We start from the raw sequence: 23,863 nt of genomic DNA on the forward strand, positions 1-23,863 counted from the left end.
TCATTCTATAGAAAGAGTTTAGTGATTGCTCCATTAATGGAGTATTTAAATAATATTGATTATGGTTATAAGTAATGAGTTGATGATTAATCTCTCATCCCCTGCCACAACTTATTTATGCTGCACTTACCTCATAGGGAAGAGCCATATTCTCTCCTGCTCATATTTTCGTCTTTTAGAAAACTCTGCGTGATCTTTGGTTTTCTCATTGGTTTTTCATTACTTTTGTGAATGTGTATTCAGTGAGTAAAATCTGACTATTCGGGTAAAGAGAGTCATACCCCTGCTGTGTAGTTCATTTACAATTGGCTTATTTTGAGCTGGAAATAGGCCTGAAAAGGACTGTGTGTTTGAATGATCCATTGTGGGTGTTAGCACAAAGAATTGAACTGAGGAACGTACTTTCATGCCTCATCAGCAACTGTGAATTTATAAGTGCTGGCAGCAAGATATCCTTTCAGAATATGCCTAGAGCTAGTGGGACCATAATGGAAAACTGAGTTGTAAGCATTTTCATTTTGGGCTTGTATCTAAATGCAAATTGTAGAAGAATAATTTCATAGAACCATAAATTGGTTACAGCACAGAGGTCATTTGTCCCTCATGTCTATGCTAGGTTCTCTGCAAGAGCAGCTTGCCTAGTATCACTCTCCCTTTTCCCCCATAGTGCTACGAGTTTTCTCTCCTCAAATAATTCTTCAATTCTTTTTTGAAACCACGATTGAATCTGCCTCCACCATGTTCTTAGGCGGTTCTACCCACTCGCTGCATAAAAATGTTTTTCCTCACGTCACCGTTGCATGTTTAGCCATTCATCTTAAACCTGTGCCCTCTGGTACTCTATCAGTCTGCCAATGGGAACATTTACACCCTCTCCACTCTGTCCAGATTCCTCATGACTTTCAACTCCTTCATCAACTATCCTTTTAGTCTCCTCGTCTCGCAAGAAGAACAACTCAGCTACTCATAACCGATGTTCCTCATTCCTGGAAACATTTTTGTGAATCTTTTCTGTATCCTCTCTAATGCCTTTACGTCTTTCCTAAAGTGTCATGCTCAGAACTGGACATAATATTCTAGTTGAGGTTGTACCAGTATGTACAGGTTTATGTAACTTCCTTGTTTTTGCATTGTATGCTCCGACTTGTGCAAGTCAGGATCCATTATCTTTTATTAACCACTTTTTCAATCTGCCATGTCACCATCAAGGATTTGTGCTCGTATACTCCTAGGTCCCTCTGCTCCTGTGTTTCCTTTATTTTTTATTGCCTCTCCTCATTCCTCCTACCCAAATGAATCACTTTACATCTTGTTGCATTAACTTTCATCTGCCATGTGTTTGCCATTCTACCAGACTGTCCATGTCCTTTTGAGGTTTAGCTGTATCTTCCTTACAACACTTGCAAGTATTGTGAATTGTATCATCCCTAAGTTCTGATCTTGTGCCCTGTACATCCAAGTTTAGGCCATTTATATAGTTCAGGAAAAGCAGTGGTCAGAACACTGACCCCCTGGGGAATTTTGCTGTATATCTTTCTCCAGACTGAAAAACAACTATTTAGCACTGCACTATGTTTCCTGTCACTCAGACAATTTGTATCCATGCTGCTGCATGCTTCTTACAAGGTACAGACCATGTCCAACCAACCCTTGCTTGCAAAATTCAAAGCACAGTGTCAAACATTAGATATGATTCTGCGATTGGACAACGTTTGCCGAGTAATCCTCAGTGTGCTAAAAAAATTATGCTGACAACCAATTTAAGATTGTCAGTCTTACTCTGGCACATTTCCAAGTACATATATGAATATATAGAGCCCTGTTCTTTGCAGACAGAAAGAACAGGTATACACATTGCACCTGTTTCAGATAAACAAAATAAGTGACGACCATTCTTTAGGGTCATACCTTAGCCAATCAGAGCCAAGCTGCCTGGTTGAAATTGCAAACAACTTGGTAGTTAACAGTCAGTTACCTTGAACGGATATCTCCATGGCAACTTCTTCGCCAGTCAGCACTCTTCTTCTCATACAGTATAAATTTATTATTTTTCCTGACACTGGTATTCTTGCGAATTGTCCTGATGAATGCAAACTGAAAACCTTTGACAAAATGTCTCTCTCTTTCAGCAAGATTCGAGCTTTGTACTGCCAAGCAACTATTAACTAAAGGTATTTAAGGAATATGGAGGCAGGTCACAGATCAATCACAATTTGATTGACAGGCAGAACAGGCTCTAGTGATTAAATGACCTCTTTCTATGTATGTATATTTTGAAGTGTTGTAGTTTTGAGGCTGGAGATGCTCTGCTTGTTGAAATGTTTCTGCTGCTGCTTGGAAGCAATACCCACTAAACCGCTGACCATCCCATGTCTCTTTCTGTCTCTCATAAAGGCCAAGGTTATAAATGACTCCTTGTTCCTCAAACAATACCTAGCTTCCTTTCAAAATTGCCATCATTGCCCATGTTCTGAAGTAAAAATCTATCTTTAACCAATCTATCCTTGCTAACTTCCATTTTATCTTTTCTTATGCAACTTGTTGTCATTTCCCAGTGTCCATCTTCCCTGAACTTTATCTTGGTGTATTCAGCCATGTTTTTGCCCCTCTGAGCACAGACTGCTCGATCTTTCCCACATACGTGCTGGGAAATCTTTGAGACAGAGGTTTAGCTTTTATGTGTATGCTGATGACACTCACCTCTTGACCCTTCCACTGCTGCTATTGGGCTATTTGTTCAACACCTAGTCTCAGATGAGCCATAATCTCCTCCAACTGAACATTAGCGAGGCCAAATCGGAGTCTTTTTTTCTGCCACAATCTCTTGCCACCAATTCCATCCCCTCCCTGGCCACTCTCGGCAAGCACCAGGCGGTTTCCACTTTCAATAACCAAATCAATGTCGAGCTAGGATTTAGCTCCCAATCCTTTCCTTCACAAAGGCTTTAACCTCTGTGATCTCAGCCGCCTCTATCCTTACCACAACCCATCTGCCTTTGAAATTCTCATTGAAGTTTTTCATGCCTCCAGATTTAATTATACTAATGCTCACGTGACTGGCGTCCCATCCTCCCCAATCTCTCAACTTCAGTTCATCTAACATTCTGCTGTTTGTTCCAGTGCCCCATCTTTGCTGGGATACATTAACACCCTGATCTCCCAACAATTCAAATTTTAAAATCTATTCCTGCAATTTGAATGCCCTTTGACCATGCCTCTCTTTATCTCTCGTATCTTCTTTCATGTATAAAAAAAGGAGTGTTATAATTTAATTTCTCATTTTAAAAATCTTACATAGTTTGGTTCAAAGTGATCTAATTGAAATGATTGTTGACAAACAGAAGTTTAAAGAGAGTGGGCACTCATACCCGGAATCTGTCTGAGAATTCCTTAGGAGTCTTCTGAAGTTTGACGTTAGAAGGGTCATTGCTCGGCCACAGTCTCAAATGGAGCTTGACATAAACTACTTCTCCTATTATAATCCAGCCTTCCTTTTAGTACATAATAAACTATACCTTCTGTAGCCATTTTAAGCATAAAGTAATATTGTTGACAGTAACAGTGATTATTACTGTAGAAATTATGGTGTTTTTTTTCTTTCCTGTCTGCTAGTTTCTATGCATATTGTTTCTTATAAAGTTTGTGTGTCTTGTTTCAGGGCTTGCAGGGTTTGCCCGTCTCTGCCCAGGAGACCAGTATGAGGTGAGGAAATATGGAAGAGGTTTTTTTTTAACCCAAACAAATCTCAAAGATTTTAAATTCTCTTCTTTAACCACATTAAGTATCACTTATTCTGACATGGTATGTTTTTAGGCACTGTCTGCAGGATGTTGAAATATATCATTACATGGGTGGTGAAAGTTCTTCATCCTTTAAGATCAACCTGTCCTGCAATCTCCCTATAATTTGGGGCATTCACATGGAGTTCTCTTAACTTCCTAATTGGCAAAACAAATGGTAGCCATTTTTGGCAATTTTTCCAATTGTCAGAAATCTCCTCCTCCTCTGAAGATGCTGACGACTTGCTGGTGTAAGGATCCATTGGTGATCCATTAGTAGCACACCTCACCAAAAGAGCCATTGTTCTTGTGTGAGCTTCAGCAGTAAGCTTCAGCAGGCAGGAACCATAAGCTTGATCCTGTCTTTGGCCAATGTCCACACATGCACTTGCTTCCAGCCCAGGGTCACCAAGCAGTAACTGTGAACCATAGAAATTAGGAAAATGTCATGGCGAGAAGTAAACTATTTGTCTAACACTTTTCATGTTGGCTGAAAAAGCTATCCAACCGTATCGAACTTCCAGTTCTTGGTCTATCATCATGTAGGTTATGGCACTTCAAGTGTTTAACCAAGTATTTTCTAAATGTTTTGAGGGTTTCTCCCTCTATCATCCTTTCAAGCAGTAAGTTTCAGACCCCAACCACCCTCTAAAAAATTTCTCTTTAACTCCCTTCTCATCCTTCTACCAGCTACTTTAAGTCTTTGCCTCAGGTTATTGACTCTCTGCTAAGGGAAAAAGGTCCTTCCTATCCACTCCATTCAGGCCCCTCAATTTTATGTACTTCAATTTAATCTCCCCTCCACTTCCTCTGTTCAAAAGAAAACAACCTCAGCCAATTCAATCTTTGCTCATAGCTGCAATTCTCCATTCTTGGCAACATCCTCATAATCTCCTTTGTACCCCCTCTAGTGCAATCACATTCTTCCTGCAAAGCGGTACCCAGACTGTATGCAGTACTCTCTCTGTGACCTGACTAGTGTTTTAAACAGTTCTGGCATTACCTTTCTGCTCTTATCCTCTATGCCATGACCACTTTGTTGACTTGTCCTCCTACCTTCAGTGATCTTATGGACATGCATTCCAAGGTCGCTCTGTTTGTCTACACCTCTCAGAATCCTCCCATTTATTGTACATTTCCTTGCCTTGTTTGTCCTTCCCAAAGAGATCGCCCCCACACTTTTCCAGATGGAATTTAATTTGCTACTTGACTGTTCATCTGACTAGTTCACTGCTAAATTCTTGCTCGCCACAGCTTTCTTCCTCGCAGTCGACCAATTTTTGTATTATCTGCCAACTTCTTAATCAAGTCCCCTATGTTTAAGTCTAAATCATTGATATATAACCTGAACAGCTAGGGACCCACTACTGAGCCCTGTGGGCCCCCATTAGAAGCAACTTTTCATTAGCTCAGTGGCAGGAAGCCAAGAGTAGTTTGGGATCCAACTTTCCTTTGGATCCCATGAACTCTTAATTTTCTGTCCAGTCTGCCAAGTCAAAAGCCTTGCTAAAATCCACATAAACAAATCAAACACTATATCCTTATCAACCCCCACCTTTGTTACCCCCTCAAAACTCCCAGTCAAGTTAGTCAGACATGGCCTTCCCTTCACTTGTTCATGCTGACTATCATTGATTAATCTGTGACTTTCCAAATGATGAGTCCTACTGTCCCTCGGAATTTTTTTTCCATAATTTACTGACCACAGGGTGGGTAAATTATGGAATTTACCCACCACTCGCGTAACTACTCAGCCTATCCCTTCCTACTTTTTTAAAGTAACGGTACAACCTTAGCTGTTGGCACCATGCCTGTAATTGAAGAGGATTGAAAAACGATGGTCACAGCCTCCACTATTTTTTCTCCTTCATTGAGGATACACTTCATCTGAGCCAGGTGATTTATCCACTTCAAAGATGCTAAGCATCTCAACACTTACTCCCTCATTATGTTTTCCCTATCTAATATTTCATGCTTCTTAACTATTATGTCTATTTCATCTGTTTTTTTTGTGAAAACGGATGCAAAATATTCGTGAAGTTGGGACCCCAAGCCTATTTTATTTCTCTCTGTTTGATCCAGGTGGTGAGGTTAGTTGCAGCACTGCTACCTCAGCACAAACTGGGAATCATTCATGGGATTTTGCATGTGTTTAGCTTGGCTCCTCACTGGATAAATATGTATTGGGGAATTTGCTTGAAAGCACAGTTGCAGCAAAGTTTACAATTTTATTCTAAACAGCTATGAGTGCAGGAGATGTTTGGTAATAGTGCGCTGTGACACAAATTGCTGAAAATTGTAAAATGTATTGAGTGGGAGACTCTAAGCAATGAATGTCTTAATAAAAGAACAAAGAACAGTACAGCACAGGAAACAGGCCCTTCGGCCCTCCAAGCCTGTGCCGCTCCTTAGTCCAACTAGGCCATTCGTTTGTATCCCTCCATTCCCAGACTGCTCATGTGACCATCCAGGGTAAGTCTTAAACGATGCCAGCGTGTCTGTCTCCACCACCCTACTTGGCAGCGCATTCCAGGCCCCCACAACGTCCCTCTGATATCTGAGTTACACCTCGCCCCTCTCACCTTGAGCCCGTGACCCCTCGTGATCGTCACCTCCGACCTGGGGAAAAAGCTTCCCACTGTTCACCCTATCTATACCCTTCATAATTTTGTACACCTCTATTAGGTCTCCCCTCATTCTCCGTCTTTCCAGGGAGAACAAGCCCAGTTTACCCAATCTCTCCTCATAGCTAAGACCCTCCATACCAGGCAACATCCTGGTAAACCTTCTCTGCACTCTCTCTAAAGCCTCCACGTCCTTCTGGTAGTGTGGCGACCAGAACTGGACGCAGTACTCCAATGTTACTGCTGTAGAAAAATCCAGATGTTGCAGCCTGACCACAGCCTTGCTGTAAGTTTTGGTCTGAGAGGAAGTAGGGGGATGAATATATTTCTGATGAATCATACATCTATCTAATATCTATTGGCAGATATTCATGAAATATGGTCGCCAACGGTGGAAGTTGAAAGGTCGCATTGAAGCAAATGGGAAGCAAGTATGGGATGGTGAAGAGATGGTATTTCAGCCTCTTGTTACAGAGTTCCTCTCAATCAAGGTAAGGATCTCTGGTTCACTCACAAAAAACATGAATTTCTCACCTTACAGTTATTAAGATTCGTTGAAATAAAATCAGTTTGGAAAGAGTGGCTACATGTGTTTCTAGATGATACAAGGAGACACACTACATAACTGTTTTGTTACTTGACATGTTCCTGTTTACAAAGAGAAGCTCTCCAGCAGGAGGTCAGCATATGTTGAGAGCTCTCAAGTTAACTATTGCAAGAAGTGACTCTACAACCTTTATCTCCACAAATTGCTGGACTTACAAAGCTGAATCCTGGGGTCTAAATTCAAGCCTTTGACCATTAATCTTGACTTTACTAAAAATAAAATCATTTTAAACAAAGACTGTTCTCAACCTCCTCCCCACTACAATGTTTCTCACAGAAGAGTTGTCCAAGTGGCCTCCTACCCCACTAAGGCCTCATGCACTGCTCTCCCCCCACCCGACAGTCCAGTTGCATTGGCACAAGATTTCCACCCTATGTACAGCTCTTGGTGCAACACTGCGCTAGCCCAAGCAAAACTGTTTGTGGTTCCATTCCAGATCTTAAAATGGCCTCAGTGATTGTGATGATTTTTGCCTGGATCATGTGGAGAGAGATGCAGTGTCAAGATGTATGGGTGCTTATTGACCAGTGGTATGAATAAATCATGTCAAACTCGGGCTCTGCATAAAAGGAAATAATGAAAAACTGCTGCACAGAATGAAAATTGGACATATTGCAAACTCAGAACATTAGACCCAAATTGGGGGTGGTGGGGGGAAATCATCCAGCATATTGTACATCTCACCTTAATTGCTTACAGTGTGATGGTACGCTCCTTTATTGAAAACTTAGATTTCTTGCTGGGGTAAAAGTCCCACAGGTGCTAATTGTTTGAACTTACCAGGAAAGATAGGGGCATCAGTAGGTGGTAAAGCGCCCCTCCCCACCTTAGTAAATTTGCTAGTAAATTTAGCGAACCTTTAACATCAAACAGCACCTTCACATTTGAGGATTAGTTGTCAAGCTGTTCATTTTCTGATAGTCTCTTAATGGCTTGGGAATGTTTTACCGGTGGATATCCAGTTACCAAATTAGGCATCAGAAGACATTCTGATGATTCACAACTGTTTTATTGATACTGAAGTTCAGTGCAAACACTGGCTTCCACTCTTCCCTTTTGGATCCTCTTCCTGTCCAGAAGCCAAATGTCTACTGGGGGTAAAAACAGCTCATAAGTACAAGCTTCAGTGAATATCACCTGCTCTCAATTCACTCTCAAGCAAGACCTGGTTTGCTCTTAAAGGGACATGTCTAACATTATCAGGGAAGACAGACCCATAGTAAATTTTTATTTCCACTCCGCTATGCACCCCCCCTTCCCCCCCCCATGGAGGACAAGGAAAATGTTTTTTTTAAGATGCAAGAATAAATATTTGAGGCTAGGGAAAAATAAAATTTCAGGAGCAGATCTTAATCTGGGTTTCCACAATGGTTGAATCATTCTGTTGCCCTACTACAGCTTCAAAAACACTCAGCATCACAGTGCTTTTGTGTATGTATTAACACTGTGAACAAAACAGCACTTAAAGCAGCAACAGCAATATGCAATGCTTCATCCATAAAAGGGAAGGCATTGCACATGACATTTTTGGTCTCAATAAGAACTGTTCTGGAAAGCTGTGAAGCATCAACGACATTTATCTGTTAATTTTGCAGGTAACGGAGCTGAAAAGCCTCGCGAATCACGTCATAGTTGGCAACGTCTCCTGTGAAACAAAAGATTTGTTTGCAGCCCTGCCTCAGTCTGTTGCTGTGGATATCAATGATCTGGGAACTATTAAACTCAGTCTAGAGGTCATTTGGAAGTAAGTCTTTCATAGTCTAAAAATCAGATGAGATTAGTCTTTTGTAGCATGTTCATGGCACGGAAAATGCTTTGTCCACAGCAAGAACTTGTAAGAATATTAGATAATCAAAGGACTACTTTCATCTGGTTACAATGGACCCTTTCACTTGCACTCTGCTTTGATTTTTACAAAAAGTGTGTCATTCAGAATTATTGCGCTACTGCAGAGGACCCGCTTTAGAGTTTAACTTGTTTTATGCAGTTTTCAATAGAATGATACATATTTATCCGCAAGTCAACAAAACTCTTGCAGAACATGCAAAGAAAGGCTAGAAAAATCCGGTTGCTCTCCCCACACTGACGGTGCATGATGCACCCCTCCTCTGCAGTCATACAAGTAAAAAGCCTTGCCCTATCACCCCTTCCCTTGGGAAATCATGCAAAGTCCAGAAGACAGCAGTGATTGGTACCCCAGCTCTTTCCTGCCAGCCCACCTATCTTTAATGATGTGAGAATTTCCACCCTCGGGAAACCTTCCTGCTCCACTTTGTGGATTCGCTACACAATTTTTATTCTATGCACTGGCCACTTATTCCAGAAGTTGACAACTCTTGTGGAAAAGAAGTAACACCCTGACATCCAGCATAAGTATTGTGGCTAGTCCTACCTTGCTTATCAATCTCTAGTAACTTAGTCCACATTGACAGAATTCCATTGCTTCATAATTTTAAATATCTCTATCTTGCCTCTTTGAAGCCTACATTTTTCCAAGGATAAAAAGACCCATCTCTTCAAATCTGTCTTGCTAATTTGGGGCCCTTAAACTAGGGGTTGAAAGCCCTTAACCAATTGGGTGGCCCTCCTTCAAACCTTTTCCATAATGTTGTTATCCCCACAATTCAAAGGACCCAAAACCATATACTATATGGTGGCTATACTAGGTACGAATAGGACTTCTAGTTTGATAGTTAATTGTCCTACCTGTGCATTCTAATACGACATACACTTTCACAACAGTACTGTCTATCTAGCTGCGTAATGAGCAGCTCTGATAAGAATAGGACTAAAAGTCCCAACTGTAAACCTTTCAGCTCACTGAGATCAAGATTATTTTGCAGTACTTTGTAATCAAATCCTAGTTCAGGATTAAAAAGAAAAACAGGAAAGACAGCATCCATGGAGAAAGAAAAAGTTGATGTTTCTGGTTGATGACCTTTCATCAGACTAGAACTATAACTCTCCACAGCCCTGTCTGACCTGCTGTTTGCAGCATTTTCTGTTTTATTTAAGGTTTCCAGCACTTGCACTATATTGTTTTGGCCCAGTTAATGATTGCTCTTCAATATATTGGGACTTTATTCAAGGGCAATCCATGACTTTGGCTTTATTCAAGCTTTTCTTGGTGCTCTTCTTGGGTACTAGATTTCATTGCTCAGGCATTTTAGAAGCAGAATAGGAGCTGAATATTATTGATTATTTTTGCTTTGTTCTAAAGTGCATCAAGGAAAGGGACTTAAATCAACTGACCAAAAAGACTTTATGCCAACAGGCTGAGGTGGTGCATGAGGGGAAATGGAACAGGGTAATTTGAAATATGGAGCTATTTAAATGTTACAAGTACACAAACAAACATTAAGATTATTAAAGACATTTTTTAAACCCCAGTGCCTGCAATATGAATAATTTCATTTAAGTGTAATATTCTTCTCTCCTCATGCTTTGTCAGGATACAGTTGTGCGGTTGCCATCGCCACCCCCCCCATTTAAGCCAATTGTTATTCCCCTCTTGTTTCTGCTTCATGTCAGTTCACTGAGTACCAGATTTGGGATTGAACCTAGGACTCTTCCATTCATTTATTAACTAGATAAACTTGCCATGTGTTCCTGTTAGCAATTGTATGTTACATATTTAAATTTGGTGAACATCAGTCAGCTGATAAAGTAGTTCACTTAAGAATGGCATGGCTGTGGGTTTGGGGATTTTTGAGCTCCACTCACTAAAACTATTAATTGTGTAAGTGCAAGGGAAAATTGGATCTGTGCATAGCAAGTTTTATTGCCTTGCTTTCCTGAGATGGATTATCTCTGCTTTTATTTTTTTCAGTCATTATGTGCTTCTTTCTAGTTAACACTGGATTAGCCCCATAACATTTAGATTGGATCTTGAATGAGAGTTGGTTGTTAAAGTGACTTTAAGATTTGGGAATTGTGGCCTGAGGACCCTCTGATATGAGTCGAATAAGAACTATAGATATTAGCTTCTTTCTGTGTCTGTGTGAATTTAAGCAATACTCAAGCGGATAAAGCTCTTTGTGTCCTTTATAAAGGTCTCCAATACTCTCTCCAAACATTGTGTTTGAGTCTATATTGATGCTCATTGGTGTTGCATTGTTAAATAAAAAGCTTTGAAGAAAACGCTTGACTCCACACCACCCTCCCCTGCACCGCCCCCTCCATTTGCAAGTAACTTCTATCCCCTTACTCAAATAGTTCAGATCCATTTATTTATTATTGCCCTTCCTGTCATTTGTTTGTACTATTTCTTTTAGTGTTTTTATATACAAGGCCCATCAGTTACAATCTGCAGTTCTCTAGGTGCAGGGTCGAAGTAAGGACCTTTTTCTTTTGAGTAATGTAACTGCACCTTCCCCATGGCTGCTGGGGGTCTGTGCCAATTGTTTTTGGTAAGATGGTGCCTTCCCTCACTCTCTGGGTGGAAATGTAATGCTAAAGCAGGAAATGTATTTTACCACATCAGAGAGGGAGGAATATTCATGTACTGATGGCCAATTCTTACACGCTTTGATCTTTTAAAAAGTAAGTGAATAGATCGATTGATGAAGCAAAATGTTAGATGGCCTGGCAAAGCATGGGGGAATCATTTGGCACTGACACTGAATCTTGGTGCTGGTGAGAATGTTTATTTATTTGAAAGTTCATGGGTTTCCTCATCTCGTAATTTGGAATCTTTAACAAAATTGAAGCAGTCTTGAGTATTTGGGGTTAATATTACATGCCAGGATATTTTGGATGGCGGGGTTTGCTTTCCTGCCATCTGAGGAGTTGGCAGCAAACACGTCCCTGCCCATACTAGCTGCCCCATGGCTGTTTCACGCTCCAAGGAACATTAATTAGCTAGAGGCAGGACTTCTGCCCCCCTGGGAGAAAGTCATGCCTTGAGGAACTGCTGGCCAATCTGGTTGGAATCTCTCTAGTCCCTGCAGCGCCAGAAGCTGAATTAAATAGGACTGGAATTACAAGCAGTCCCCAGAGTCTTCAGTCCCAGGAGTCCAGGATCAGGTAACCCGGTGGGGTTTCAGGGTGGGGAAGATAGGTGAGACCTGGGGGAGGGAAGAGAGTGTGGTTAGCGTGTTGGGACAGAGGCCGAGGGGCTGGCAGGGGAGTAATGGAAGGAGTCCATGCAAGAGTCGAACCTTGTGGAAGTGGGGATGCCCGATGCTGATGGAGGTGCACCTCCTTCCTGCCTGAGGCCTAAACGGGGTTAATTTTCAGACCATCTGCGCCCCAGCCCTGAACTCCTTCCAACAACTTAATAAATGAGGCTGAGTGGGAAATGACCCTCATGTGGTCAATAATTGGCCACTTAAGAGCCCCAATTGAGGTGGGGGGGGGGAAGCGGTGGCTGGGGACATCAAATTGCATTAGGATAGGTGGGAACCTGGTGGGCAGGCCCTCTGAAAAATGTTCTGGTCCCCTCCACCACCACTTACAAACCCACAAAATCAGGGGAAAGTAAAATTCTGCCCCTGTGTAAACCCCCCACATGCTTTCCCCACTGTGGCTTTGAAATTTCAATTTTTGATGTGGAAATTAGATTCTAGAATTAATAATGCAGCTGGTTGATAAGATTTTTGTTGGCCAAAGGTGGGTGTGTGGAATTAGTTTACACGATCAGCCATGATGGTAGCAAAACAAGCTTGAGGAGCTGAGTGGCTTGCTTGTTTCCGTGTTCCTGTGGTAAGTTGTGTAAATCTTGCAGTTAGTTAGATCCAGTGTGGCGTGGTTTGTTGTGGAAAAAATCAAAAACATAATCATCCTTTAATCAGGTCGAATCCTTTTCTCCCAGATGTGACAGAGCATCCAGTGCTTGTATTTGACCTAGTTTTGGTTCAATGGCCAATCCTCGGGAATATGCTGGACCACTTCATTTGTGCCAGTTGTTAGCTGCAGAGCAATGGCCACTTTCAGAAGACTTTCCAACTCTTGATGAGTGCATTGAATTCAATGTTAGACAATCAAATGCCAATCTCTGCACACACTTTTGTATCCTATTTGAATTGAAGCACTCTATTAGCCAAAGATTACTTAAGAAATTAAAGTACTGAAAAAATGACTTTCGTGAACTTACAGAATAATTTAAAATATTCAGCATAGTTCTGCTTAACTTTGTTAACAACTTTGTTCTGATTGGCATCAGCTTTTTGTGAGGATGTGACTAACTTTTCCTTTTACTAATGGGTGTGTTGGGATTGGCTGATATGTTTTTGTCCATGTATAATTCCTGACTTCCCCCTCGAGTCACTTTTTTTAAAGAATTTGATCAAGCTTGACAAACCAATTCTGGACAAAGGTCTGCTGAAACATGCTCAGAAATGTACACATCTCACCATGAATATAAGAAATATTCCGTAATCACTATGCTACTTACACTATTGAATCCATTACTTTGCAAGCAGACCTTGCCCCTTCAAAAGGCTCAGGTTTAAATGTTGCATTCAGTCTTTCACTTTCTTTCAATGTACGAGTTTCTCCAGTGCCTTTAAGATGTTTTCCCTTGTGTAACTGAGCCATTCATCTTGGGAAATTGCAATTCAGTCCATGATCTGTGTCATACTTGGGGATGAGCTTAACTAAAGCAGTATTTAGTGTGTTCTAGTTGGCCCTGGGTTAGAGAGAACGAGGAGAATGGGGAGGGGGTGCAGAATTGACAGTCCATGCTGGTGAGAGTTTGTGTGTGTGCCTTCAGTACAGGAAGTAAGAAAAGAAAAGGAAACTCTTCCTTTTTATTCCATACTCAGTAAAATATTGAAAGAAGGATCTTATTGTCATAAATAAGAGAGACTTAGATCTTTGTGGCACCTTTCACAGCTTCAGAATGTCCCAAAACACTTCATAACCATAAAGTATAATCACTGTTTTGATGTAGGGGAATCACGGCAATCAGTTGCTCAGTAAGAAACTTCAGTGGAATGAATGACCAACTAAGCTGTTACTGATATGGTTTGAGGAATACATACTGGTCAGGATACTGGCAGGGCTCCCTGATTCTTCAGATGTCCTGAGACAGCAAATGGTTTGGCAATTCATCTGGAAGGTGGTATCTGGGACAACAGAACTCTCCTTCAGTATCGCATGAAGCATTAAGTCCAGCATAATGTACTCAACTGTAGTGAAGCTTGAACCCACAACTGTCTGACTCCCATGGTTAAGTACTACATGTACTGACCCTAACCCTCTCTTCCTTTAGCTGTCACCCAGGATTATATTTCTGCATCTTCCAGTGGAATTTAATGTTACCCAGCATTAACTACTGGTGAAAGGAGGCAACAGTTTGTTTAATATCAAATCTCAGAGCACTAATCTCAGAGCAGCTTACCATGTACTGAATCCCAAGGTTAGAACGCGTGGAAAATATCTTAGCAAGCAAGTCATTCTACTGTGTCTTGAATGCCAGTGGTGTCTTATTTAGCTTGTGTTCTCTTTTAGTCCATTCGACAAAGATGATCAAACATCTGCTGCAAGTACTGTCAACAAAGTGCCCACTGTGAACAAGCGATTCTCCACCTACAACCAAAGTCCGCCAGATACCCCATCCCTGCGGGAACAGGCCTTTTATGTAAGTCTCTCTACAGGTGTTCACCTGCATGTGGTGCTACTGTGTATTCTGCCATGGATATCCTGAATGTATGCATGCTTTGCACAATCGCCCAGATTGGTATATTCCTTGAAATGTGAGAAGTGTTTTCCTTGTGATCCAAACTGCAGGTAAAGCAAGTCTTGCTTAGTACAACCCAGTTGATCTGTTGTTTTAATTTTACAATCTGAAAACCGATGCCTTGGTTCAGATTTGACTCTGGGCAGCTTGATATTAATATGGACCTGCTGTGGAATAGGGCCATCAGCTAAAACAGAGTTTGAAAAGGACTGTGTGCGCACACTTGTGGAAGAAAAGAGAGAGAGTCATCCTCATGTATGCTGCGCACAGTAAAGTCATCGATTATCCTTTATAAACATGTCTACGATTTCATTGCACCTCAGGAACAGAGAACCTTTCACTCTGGCTGTATGGCTTGCACATTCTTAGCTCCAAGTTGTCATAGTGACAGAGGAACTAGAGAGGGGAGGAAAGGGCTGGCTGGCTAACAAAGGAAAAGCAGTATGAGAGAAGAGTGACACGAGAGAGAGAGCTATATTCTGACTGAAGCTGTTAATAAATTACAACATTCGCATCTACTTGTGCAGCCTGAGGCACTAAGGTGTGTAATTCAGGAGGTAGCTAACCTTGTGTTTACTGACTGCTGCCACAAATCATAATTCTCTGTTTTTAACCAGTAATTTAAGTTGTAAGGTTTGCCATTTTATTTCTTGGCCTCACGGTATCCGAGATGTACTCTCACCAGATAATGCTAGAAAATGAATCTCTGTTTAAAATCTTCAATATCAGAGAACTGAAATTGAACTTCTTGGTTCCATTTTTCAGTTTCTGAATGTTAGAAGTTAGGCAGCTAAAGAACTATTTATTATGCACAAGTTGATGCTTTGGATGGACAGGAACGTTACTTCGCAGACTATTATCTGGAAGGTACAAAGCGACTAAATAGCTGTGGGCTAATGGCTGTGGCACAGGTGTTCATTGGCCTCTGTATGCATGCTTATTCCTATTAGAAAGGGCCTAACCTACCGTCCGATCTTCCTGTCCCATTTGTTTTGTCTCTGAGCATCATTTGAGAATATTCAGCTTATTGATTTGCTTTAATTTGAGTTTGTAAAGCCATTGTTTAGTTTAGGCCCCTCCAAAGAACTGTCTGCATCCTTTCTTCAGATGTGTTCTTTAATACTTCCACTTTCTGAAAATGGCACATGGTCTGGTAGCTTCTATGTGATGATTAGATAATGGTGCCCCCACCCCGGCCATTAGCCCACAGCTGTTTAGTTACTTTGTACCTTCCAGAAAGTAGTATGTGAAGAAACATTCTTGTCCATCAATAGCATCAACTCGTGCATAATAAACAGTTCTTTAGCTGCCTAATTTCTAACATTCAGAAATTGAAAAATGCAGCCTGAAATCTGAGACTTCATTCTGACTTTGTACAGCCTTAACATAGTTTTTTTTTCATATTTGTGGCAATTAATTTCTTGATTTTTGTTGGAAATATAATTGGCATATATATGCAGGAAAAGGGATCTCTTCAGCCTTGTAACTGCATTTTGATTGCCACATCCCATGAATGAATCAAACTCTTTCTTGACTGCTCTTGAGAAAGTAGTGCTGAGCCATCTTTGTGTCAATTGAGTGGCTTGCTGGGCAACATCAGAGGGCAATTACAGTCAATCACATTGCTGTGGGCTCAGAGTCACATTTGGACCAGACCAGGTAAGGTTAGCAGATTTTCTTTTTTTGAAGGGTGTTAGGAAGAAGGCTGCGCCTGTTGACTGTAACTTAAAAACATTCCGTGAAGTAGCCTCAACTGCTTCACTGGGCAGGGAATTCCACAGATTCACAACCATTTGTGTGAAGAAGTTCTTCCTCAACTCAGTCCTAAATCTGCTTCCCCTTATTTTGAGGCCATGCTCCCTAGTTCTAGTTTCACCTGCCAGTGGAAATAACTTGCTTGTTTCTATCCTATCTATTCCCTTCATAATCTTTTATGTTTCTATAAGATCTCCCCTCATTCTTCTGAATTCCAGTCTACTCAGTCTCTCCTCATAAGCCAACCCTCTCAACTCTGGAATCAACCTAGTGAATCTCCTCTGCACCCCTTCTGGTGCCAGTATGTTCTTTCTCAAGTAAGGAGACCAAAACTGTACACAGTACTCCAGGTGTGGCCTCACCAGCATCTTATACAGCTGCAACATAATCTCACTATTTTTAAACTCCATCCCTCTAGCAATGAAGGACAAAATTCCATTTGCCTTCTTAATTACCTGCTGCACCTGCAAACCAACTCCTTGTGATTCTTGCACAAGGACACCCAGGTCCTTCAATTTTTTACCATTTAAATAATAGTCCATTTTGCTGTTGTTCCTATCAAAATGGATGACCTCACATTTACCAACATTGTACTCCATCTGGCAGACCCTCGCCCACTCACTTAGACTATCTATATCCCTTTGCAGACTTTCAACATCCTCTGCGCACTTTGCTGTGCCACTCATCTTAGTGTCATCTGTGAATTTTGACACACTACACGTGGTCCCCAACTCCAAATCATCTATGTAAATTGTAAACAATTGTGGTCCCAACACTGATCCCTGAGGCACACTACTAGTCACTGATCGCCAACCAGAAAAACACCCATTTACCTCCACACTTTGCTTTCTGTTGGTTAACCAATCCTCTATCCATGCTAATACATTACCCGTAACACTGTGCACCTTTATCTTATGTCGCAGTCTTTGGTGCGGCACCTTGTCAAATGCCTTCTGGAAATCCAGATATACCACATCCACAGGTTCCCCATTGTCCACTGCACATGTAATGTTCTCAAAGAATTCTACCAAATTAGTCAGACATGACCTTCCCTTCATGAACCCATGCTGCATCTTACCAATGGGACAATTTATATCTAGATGTCTTGTTATTTCTTCCTTTATGATAGATTCCAGCATTTTCCCTACTACAGACGTTAAGCTAACCGGCCTATAGTTACCCGCCTTTTGTCTACCTCCTTTTTTAAACAGTGGCGTCACATTTGCTGTTTTCCAATCTGCGGGAACCACCCCAGAGTCCAGCGAATTTTGGTAAATTACCACTAGTACATTTGCTATTTCGCCCACCATCTCTTTTAGTACCCTGGGATGCATTCCATCAGGACCAGGAGACTTGTCTACCTTTAGCCCCATTAACTTCCCCAACACTACCTTTTTCGTGATGATAATTTCTAGGTCCTCACCTGCCATAGCTGCCTTGTCATCAATTTTTGGCATGTCATTGGTGTCATCCACTGTGAGGACCGACACAAAATACCTGTTCAATGCCTCAGCCATTTCCTCATTTCCAGTTATTACATCCCCCTTCTCATCCTCTAAAGGACCAATGTTTACTTTATTTTTCGAAGTAAAGTTAAAACAAGCCAGGGGCTTTGTTCTTTGATTTGTCTGGCTTGGAGTCCTGGCTGAATTCACACTAACAGGTTAAACATTTCATCGCAAGGTGCAGTATTAGTAACGTAGACTGACTATGTCAGTGATATGCTTATCCTCTTTCTCGAGTTTTGAGCTCTGCTTTAGGGCTGCTTCAGTCAGTTTACAAATCATCTCCACAGAGTCTTGATGCCATCTCTATGGTGAGGAATGCTATTCTGAAGGAGTGTTTGATTGAACATGTACTTTGGCTACCGAGCAGATTGTAACTTGTACTTTTTTGTTTTGTATAGAATATGCTGCGCAGACAAGAAGAACAGGAGAATGGTGCTGCATGGTCCATCTCCTCTGATTCTTCAGATGGTTCTTCCAGTCCACAGTTGTCAACCAGTGTTAGACATTCTCAAAAAACATTGGTACAGCCAGAAATACAGGGAACAGTCCCTCGAATCACTATAACATTTGCACAAACTGAGGATGCTAAGGCAGCTAGTCCTGAGGCTGTCGGACAGCAAGTGGAAGAGGCAGAAGAAGAGAAGGAGACCATAAAACCTGCATTATTTAATGGAAATGTGCCAGTTTCCCGAACTCTCAGCCATATTAGTGAAGCAAGTATAGACGCTGAAATGGACTTGAATGCATCAACGAGCACAGAGTCCAAACCGCAGGTCAATGCCATATCAAATTTAGTGGAGTCTTCACAAATCTCAGAGGCAGAAGCTGATCAACCTGTGACTAAAGAGACTGTCAACGGGGCACTACCATTTGAAGCTCCACTAGAAAAGTCAAAAATCCCAGAAAACGCATGTAGTCTGTCGGCGACACCAGGAGGTGAAACTTTTGCTGCTGTCTCAGTGGTTCAATGTGTTGCCGCTACAGAAGAGAAAACCAAACCGAATGATAAAACTGTGTCTACTGAGAGCGGAAAGGTGAAGCCTGTAGACCCAGGGATAGAGGAAGCCCTGATGACATTAAATTCAACACTTGACGATTATCGTGGCCAGTTCCCAGAACTCCAGAAGTTAGAGCTGGAGGTCAAACATTTAGAAGAAGTGCTGATGGTAAGTTTATTTTGGTTTGGATTTATGTTATTTCAATGTGATTGGTTTGGTAATTTATGAGCTATTTATATTTTTAAAAACCCAGTAACTTTATACTGTGGGTACATTTTAATTATATCAAACACTGCATGCTGGTTGTTGGCATTTTGCAATTTTTCAGAAGTGAAATCTTTAAACTGTTTCAGTCTTATTCGCTATAGTAAACTCTTAATATTGTTCCCTCAACAAGGTGAATACATCCTGTTGTTCTTGATGTTTTTTTATTTGGTTGGCTATGGTGATATTTTGAGGATAGTGTGAATCTGACAGTTAATGTGTGGTCCCTCCTTTATTCCCATTTCAGTGCTGTCCAGCCATGTTATCATTTTCAAATGACTTTCAATTATTTGATACATTCCTTTATCCTAAGATTTTTTTCCCCTAATGAGAAAGGGCGCTAGTAGTTACCTTAATGTGCTGAGGATCTCGATCTGAAAAGTATCCTTCCATTCTGCACTGCATAACTCTCACTGGTAAATGTCAAAAGCAGGCTTCTCTTGAGTGAAGAAGATTAAAGGATGAACTAATTGAAGTGTTTAAGATGATTATGGGATTTGGCAGGGTAGATAGAAAGAAACTATTTATTTCCTTGGGAATTCAGAACAAGAGGACATGAGCTTAAAATTAGAACTAGACAGTTTAGGGGTGATGTCAAGAAGCACTTCATCACACAAAGGGTAGTAGAACTCTGGAACTCTGGAAAAAGCTCTTATACAGTAAGAAGTTTAACAGCACCAGGTTAAAGTCCAACAGGTTTATTTGGTAGCAAAAGCCACACAAGCTTTCGGAGCTCTAAGCTCTAAGGGGCTTAGAGCTCCGAACGCTTGTGTGGCTTTTGCTACCAAATAAACTTGTTGGACTTTAACCTGGTGTTGTTAAACTTCTTACTGTGTTTACCCCAGTCCAACGCCGGCATCTCCACATCATGACTACCATCAACACCGCAAACTGCCGGCTCCAAGAAGAAGGGGCTTAGAGCTCCGAAAGCTTGTGTGGCTTTTGCTACCAAATAAACCTGTTGGACTTTAACCTGGTGTTGTTAAACTTCTTACTGTGTTTATCCCAGTCCAACGCCGGCATCTCCACATCAAAGGTCTTATACGCAGCAAGTGGTGAGGATCCAGAATACACTATGGTGGAAGTAGATTCAATCATGGCTTTCAAAGAGCAATGGGATAGTTATCTGAAGAAAAAACATTTGCAGGGCTATAGGGAAAGGGAGGGGGAACTAGTTGCTCACCACTTGCTGTGTAAAAGAGCTTTTTCCTCATGTTGTCTTTGGTTTTTTTGACATTCACCTTGAATCAGTGTCCTCTGGTTCCAACAATGGGAATGGTTTCTGCCTAACTTGCTCTGTTTAGACTACTGATTTTGAACAGGTCTATCGAATCTCCTCCGAACCTTTCCTTCTCTAAGGGAAACAACCCCAGGTTCATCCCTGGAACCATTCTCATAAATCTTTTCTGCGCCCTTTCAAAAGCCTTCACTTCCTTCCTAAAGTATGGTGCTCAAAATTGGCTTCCCTGGTTCTCTGGTCCTTTGGTGCCCATGCTGTGATAGAATGGTAAATTCCACACTAGACATTCATCTGTAGCATGATTGTTCCTATTCAGAGCATGGTAGTACCAGCAGTATTATGAACAGTGCTCATTCCTGCTTGGGCCCAATGTCTGATGACTATACAAGTAAAGCTCCATTACATTAAGAGTGAGATTCATAACTGTTCATGTAACGTCATCATCTCTTGTATTGATTGCCTTAGAGTGCAATGTTCCACCCTGCAATTTTAGGAAACATTTCTCACTGCTCGTTGCTGTTTAAATACAAGGGAATATGCCCAAAACAAGATGGGGATGTGACTTAGATTGGACTCTGGTTCCCTAGTGTTACTGCTCTGCTTTTCTCAGTGACGTATTGCAGAAAAGGAAGATGTTGTTGAAGTTGCTGTACTACACCCTGCAGATCATATATGCTCTAACCACAGTCCACAGTGTACACTTAGTCCAGTGACAGGGGTATCAATCAAGTAAACTGCTTCATCCTGAACAGCATCAAGCTTCTGGAGTGTTACAGCTGCACTGATGTGGGTGACTGATGAGTGAATATTCAATCACCCACCTGACTTGAGCCGTATTAATGATGGAGAAATTTTGTGTTCAGATGATGAGCCACTTATTGCAAAGTATGTAGCCTGTGCCCAGCTCTTGAGGCTGTGGGAGTGATATGATGGGTCCAGTTAACTCCTGGCAATGGTGACCCCAGATCGGGAGGTTGGTAATTGTGCTCCAGTGAACTCCAAGGAGACCATATGGCCCATCGAGTCCGCACCGACCACAATCCCACCCAGGCTCCATCCCCCTAACCCCACATATTTACCCTGACACTAAGGGGCAATTTACCATGGCTAATCAATCTAAGATCTTTATTAAGCACTTGCGCGGTATGAATGTCACTTGCTATTTATCAACTGAAATCTGCCTTATGCAGGTCCTGTTGTAGGCTGGGATGTACTGTTTCATTGTCAGAGGAGTTGCGAATGGTGCCAGGTTACCAGTATTCTGAGGTCAATAGAAAACATAACCAGAACAAAACTCCTTTTTCAATAAAAGTTAAAATGTGGATTTGGCACAATAGCTCTTCTGTAAGGTTTGTGCACTCTTATTGTGAGATTCCTTAGCTGGTTTACCACTTGTTGAGTCCATGATTTCAATCTGTGAATCTGCTGGGTGATTGGGGGCAGAAGCATCATCATTCCCACAAAGTTGGATCAGCAGATCAGTTTTGTAGTCACTTGCCTGACTGTCTTTATGCCCTTTGGCTTTACCATAATGTTGATGTTATCCTGTCTCCAGCTGAAGCATGGCAAAATAAATAGTGAACCACCCCAGGTTACAAAGATCTACCTGAGAAAGTAGCTGCTCCTGAGGCTTCTAGATCCTTCCCATTCCTCATTATGCTGAAGAATTGGGCCTGACCATTCAAACTTTCAAAGCGGTCTTTCTGCAGGCTCACTGCCCTACAGAGGTGTGAGGAAGTCAAGCATAAGAACATAAGAAATAGGAGCAGGAGTAGGCCATCTAGCCCCTCGAGCCTGCCCCGCCATTCAATAAGATCATGGCTGATCTGACGTGGATCAGTACCACTTACCCGCCTGATCCCCATAACCCTTAATTCCTTTACCAATCAGGAATCCATCCATCCGCGCTTTAAACATATTCAGCGAGGTAGCCTCCACCACCTCAGTGGGCAGAGAATTCCAGAGATTCACCACCCTCTGGGAGAAGAAGTTCCTCCTCAACTCTGTCTTAAACCGACCCCCCTTTATTTTGAGGCTGTGTCCTCTAGTTTTAACTTCCTTACTAAGTGGAAAGAATCTCTCCGCCTCCACCCTATCCAGCCCCCGCATTATCTTATAAGTCTCCATAAGATCCCCCCTCATCCTTCTAAACTCCGAGTACAAACCCAATCTCCTCAGCCTCTCCTCATAATCCAAACCCCTCATCTCCGGTATCAACCTGGTGAACCTTCTCTGCACTCCCTCCAATGCCAATATATCCCTCCTCATATAAGGGGACCAATACTGCACACAGTATTCCAGCTGCGGCCTCACCAATGCCCTGTACAGGTGCATCAAGACATCCCTGCTTTTATATTCTATCCCCCTCGCGATATAGGCCAACATCCCATTTGCCTTCTTGATCACCTGTTGTACCTGCAGACTGGGCTTTTGCGTCTCATGCACAAGGACCCCCAAGGACTCTTTTAGCCTCCTTGTCCTCGCCTTACTCTCTGGCACGGTTCCTCGATGTCGTTTTATTCATGTCGGAATGGACCTGCAATTCCTGTCACATACGCATTGTTTATTTTACATAGTTGGAGGTTTGTGGCCCCACAAAGTTGAAATGACCAGATTTATATTTTTCTCTGAGGCCACTAAATGAAAATGTGTCCGGGTTTAAATACAGTTGTATTTCTGTGAAGAATTTCACCTTGGATGAAACTCTCTAGAATAACAACTTGCATTTATACAGCTTCTTTAACATGATAAAACATTCAAAGGCACTTCATAGGAATGAAATTTGACACTGTGCCACATGAAATATTGGGACAGATGACAAAGAGCTTGGAGGGGAGGGACGTTTACGGAAGGAATTCCAGAGCTTCGGGCCGAGGCAGCTGAAGGCACAGTCGCCAATGATGCAGCAATTAAAATTGAGGATGTGCAAGAGGCCAGAATTGGAGATTTGGATGGGTTACAGAGATAGGAGAGGGGTGAGACCACAGAGGGATTTGAAACCAAGGATGAGAAATTGAGGCATTGCTTGACCAGGAGCTTAATGAAGGTCAGCAAGCGCTGAGGTGATGGGTGAACAGAACTCTGCTGCCTGTATCTTTACTTACACAGAGTTTTTAAATGCGCTCAAGTTTATGAAAGGTGAGAAGCTGACTAGGAATGCAGCAGCTTGCATTTACAAACAGAAAAATATCCCATGGCTGGCGTAGGAGGTTGGGGTGTGTGTTTGGGGGAGGGGGGCAGTGGCTGGGAAATGTCACTGAAGATGAGCCTGACTCTCTTTCTGCTGATGTGCTGGAGCAGGTTGGGGTGGGGGTGCAGTTTTTAGAGATAACGGCCTGGCTTGACCTGAGGAGGTTAATGAAATCCTGCTTGTCATTCAATGTCTGTCATGTAGCTGGCAACTGTCT

At 41.9% G+C, this 23,863-nt stretch overlaps 1 protein-coding gene across 5 annotated transcripts in view; it reads left to right on the top strand.

Moving 5' to 3' along the window:
• The window catches only part of ripor1 (RHO family interacting cell polarization regulator 1), a 320,548-nt gene that overhangs the window by 262,261 nt on the left and 34,424 nt on the right, over positions 1-23,863 (top strand). For all 5 annotated transcript variants that reach the window (XM_078210944.1, XM_078210942.1, XM_078210943.1 and 2 more), the window contains exons 9-13: positions 3,659-3,702; positions 6,769-6,894; positions 8,606-8,754; positions 14,463-14,592; positions 18,353-19,120. In XM_078210944.1, coding sequence (XP_078067070.1) covers positions 3,659-3,702; positions 6,769-6,894; positions 8,606-8,754; positions 14,463-14,592; positions 18,353-19,120 — 1,217 coding nt within the window. The remainder of the gene's footprint in view (positions 1-3,658; positions 3,703-6,768; positions 6,895-8,605; positions 8,755-14,462; positions 14,593-18,352; positions 19,121-23,863) is intronic.

The sequence above is a fragment of the Mustelus asterias genome, chromosome 4 (assembly GCF_964213995.1).
Source record: "Mustelus asterias chromosome 4, sMusAst1.hap1.1, whole genome shotgun sequence".
Lineage (NCBI taxonomy): Eukaryota > Metazoa > Chordata > Chondrichthyes > Carcharhiniformes > Triakidae > Mustelus > Mustelus asterias.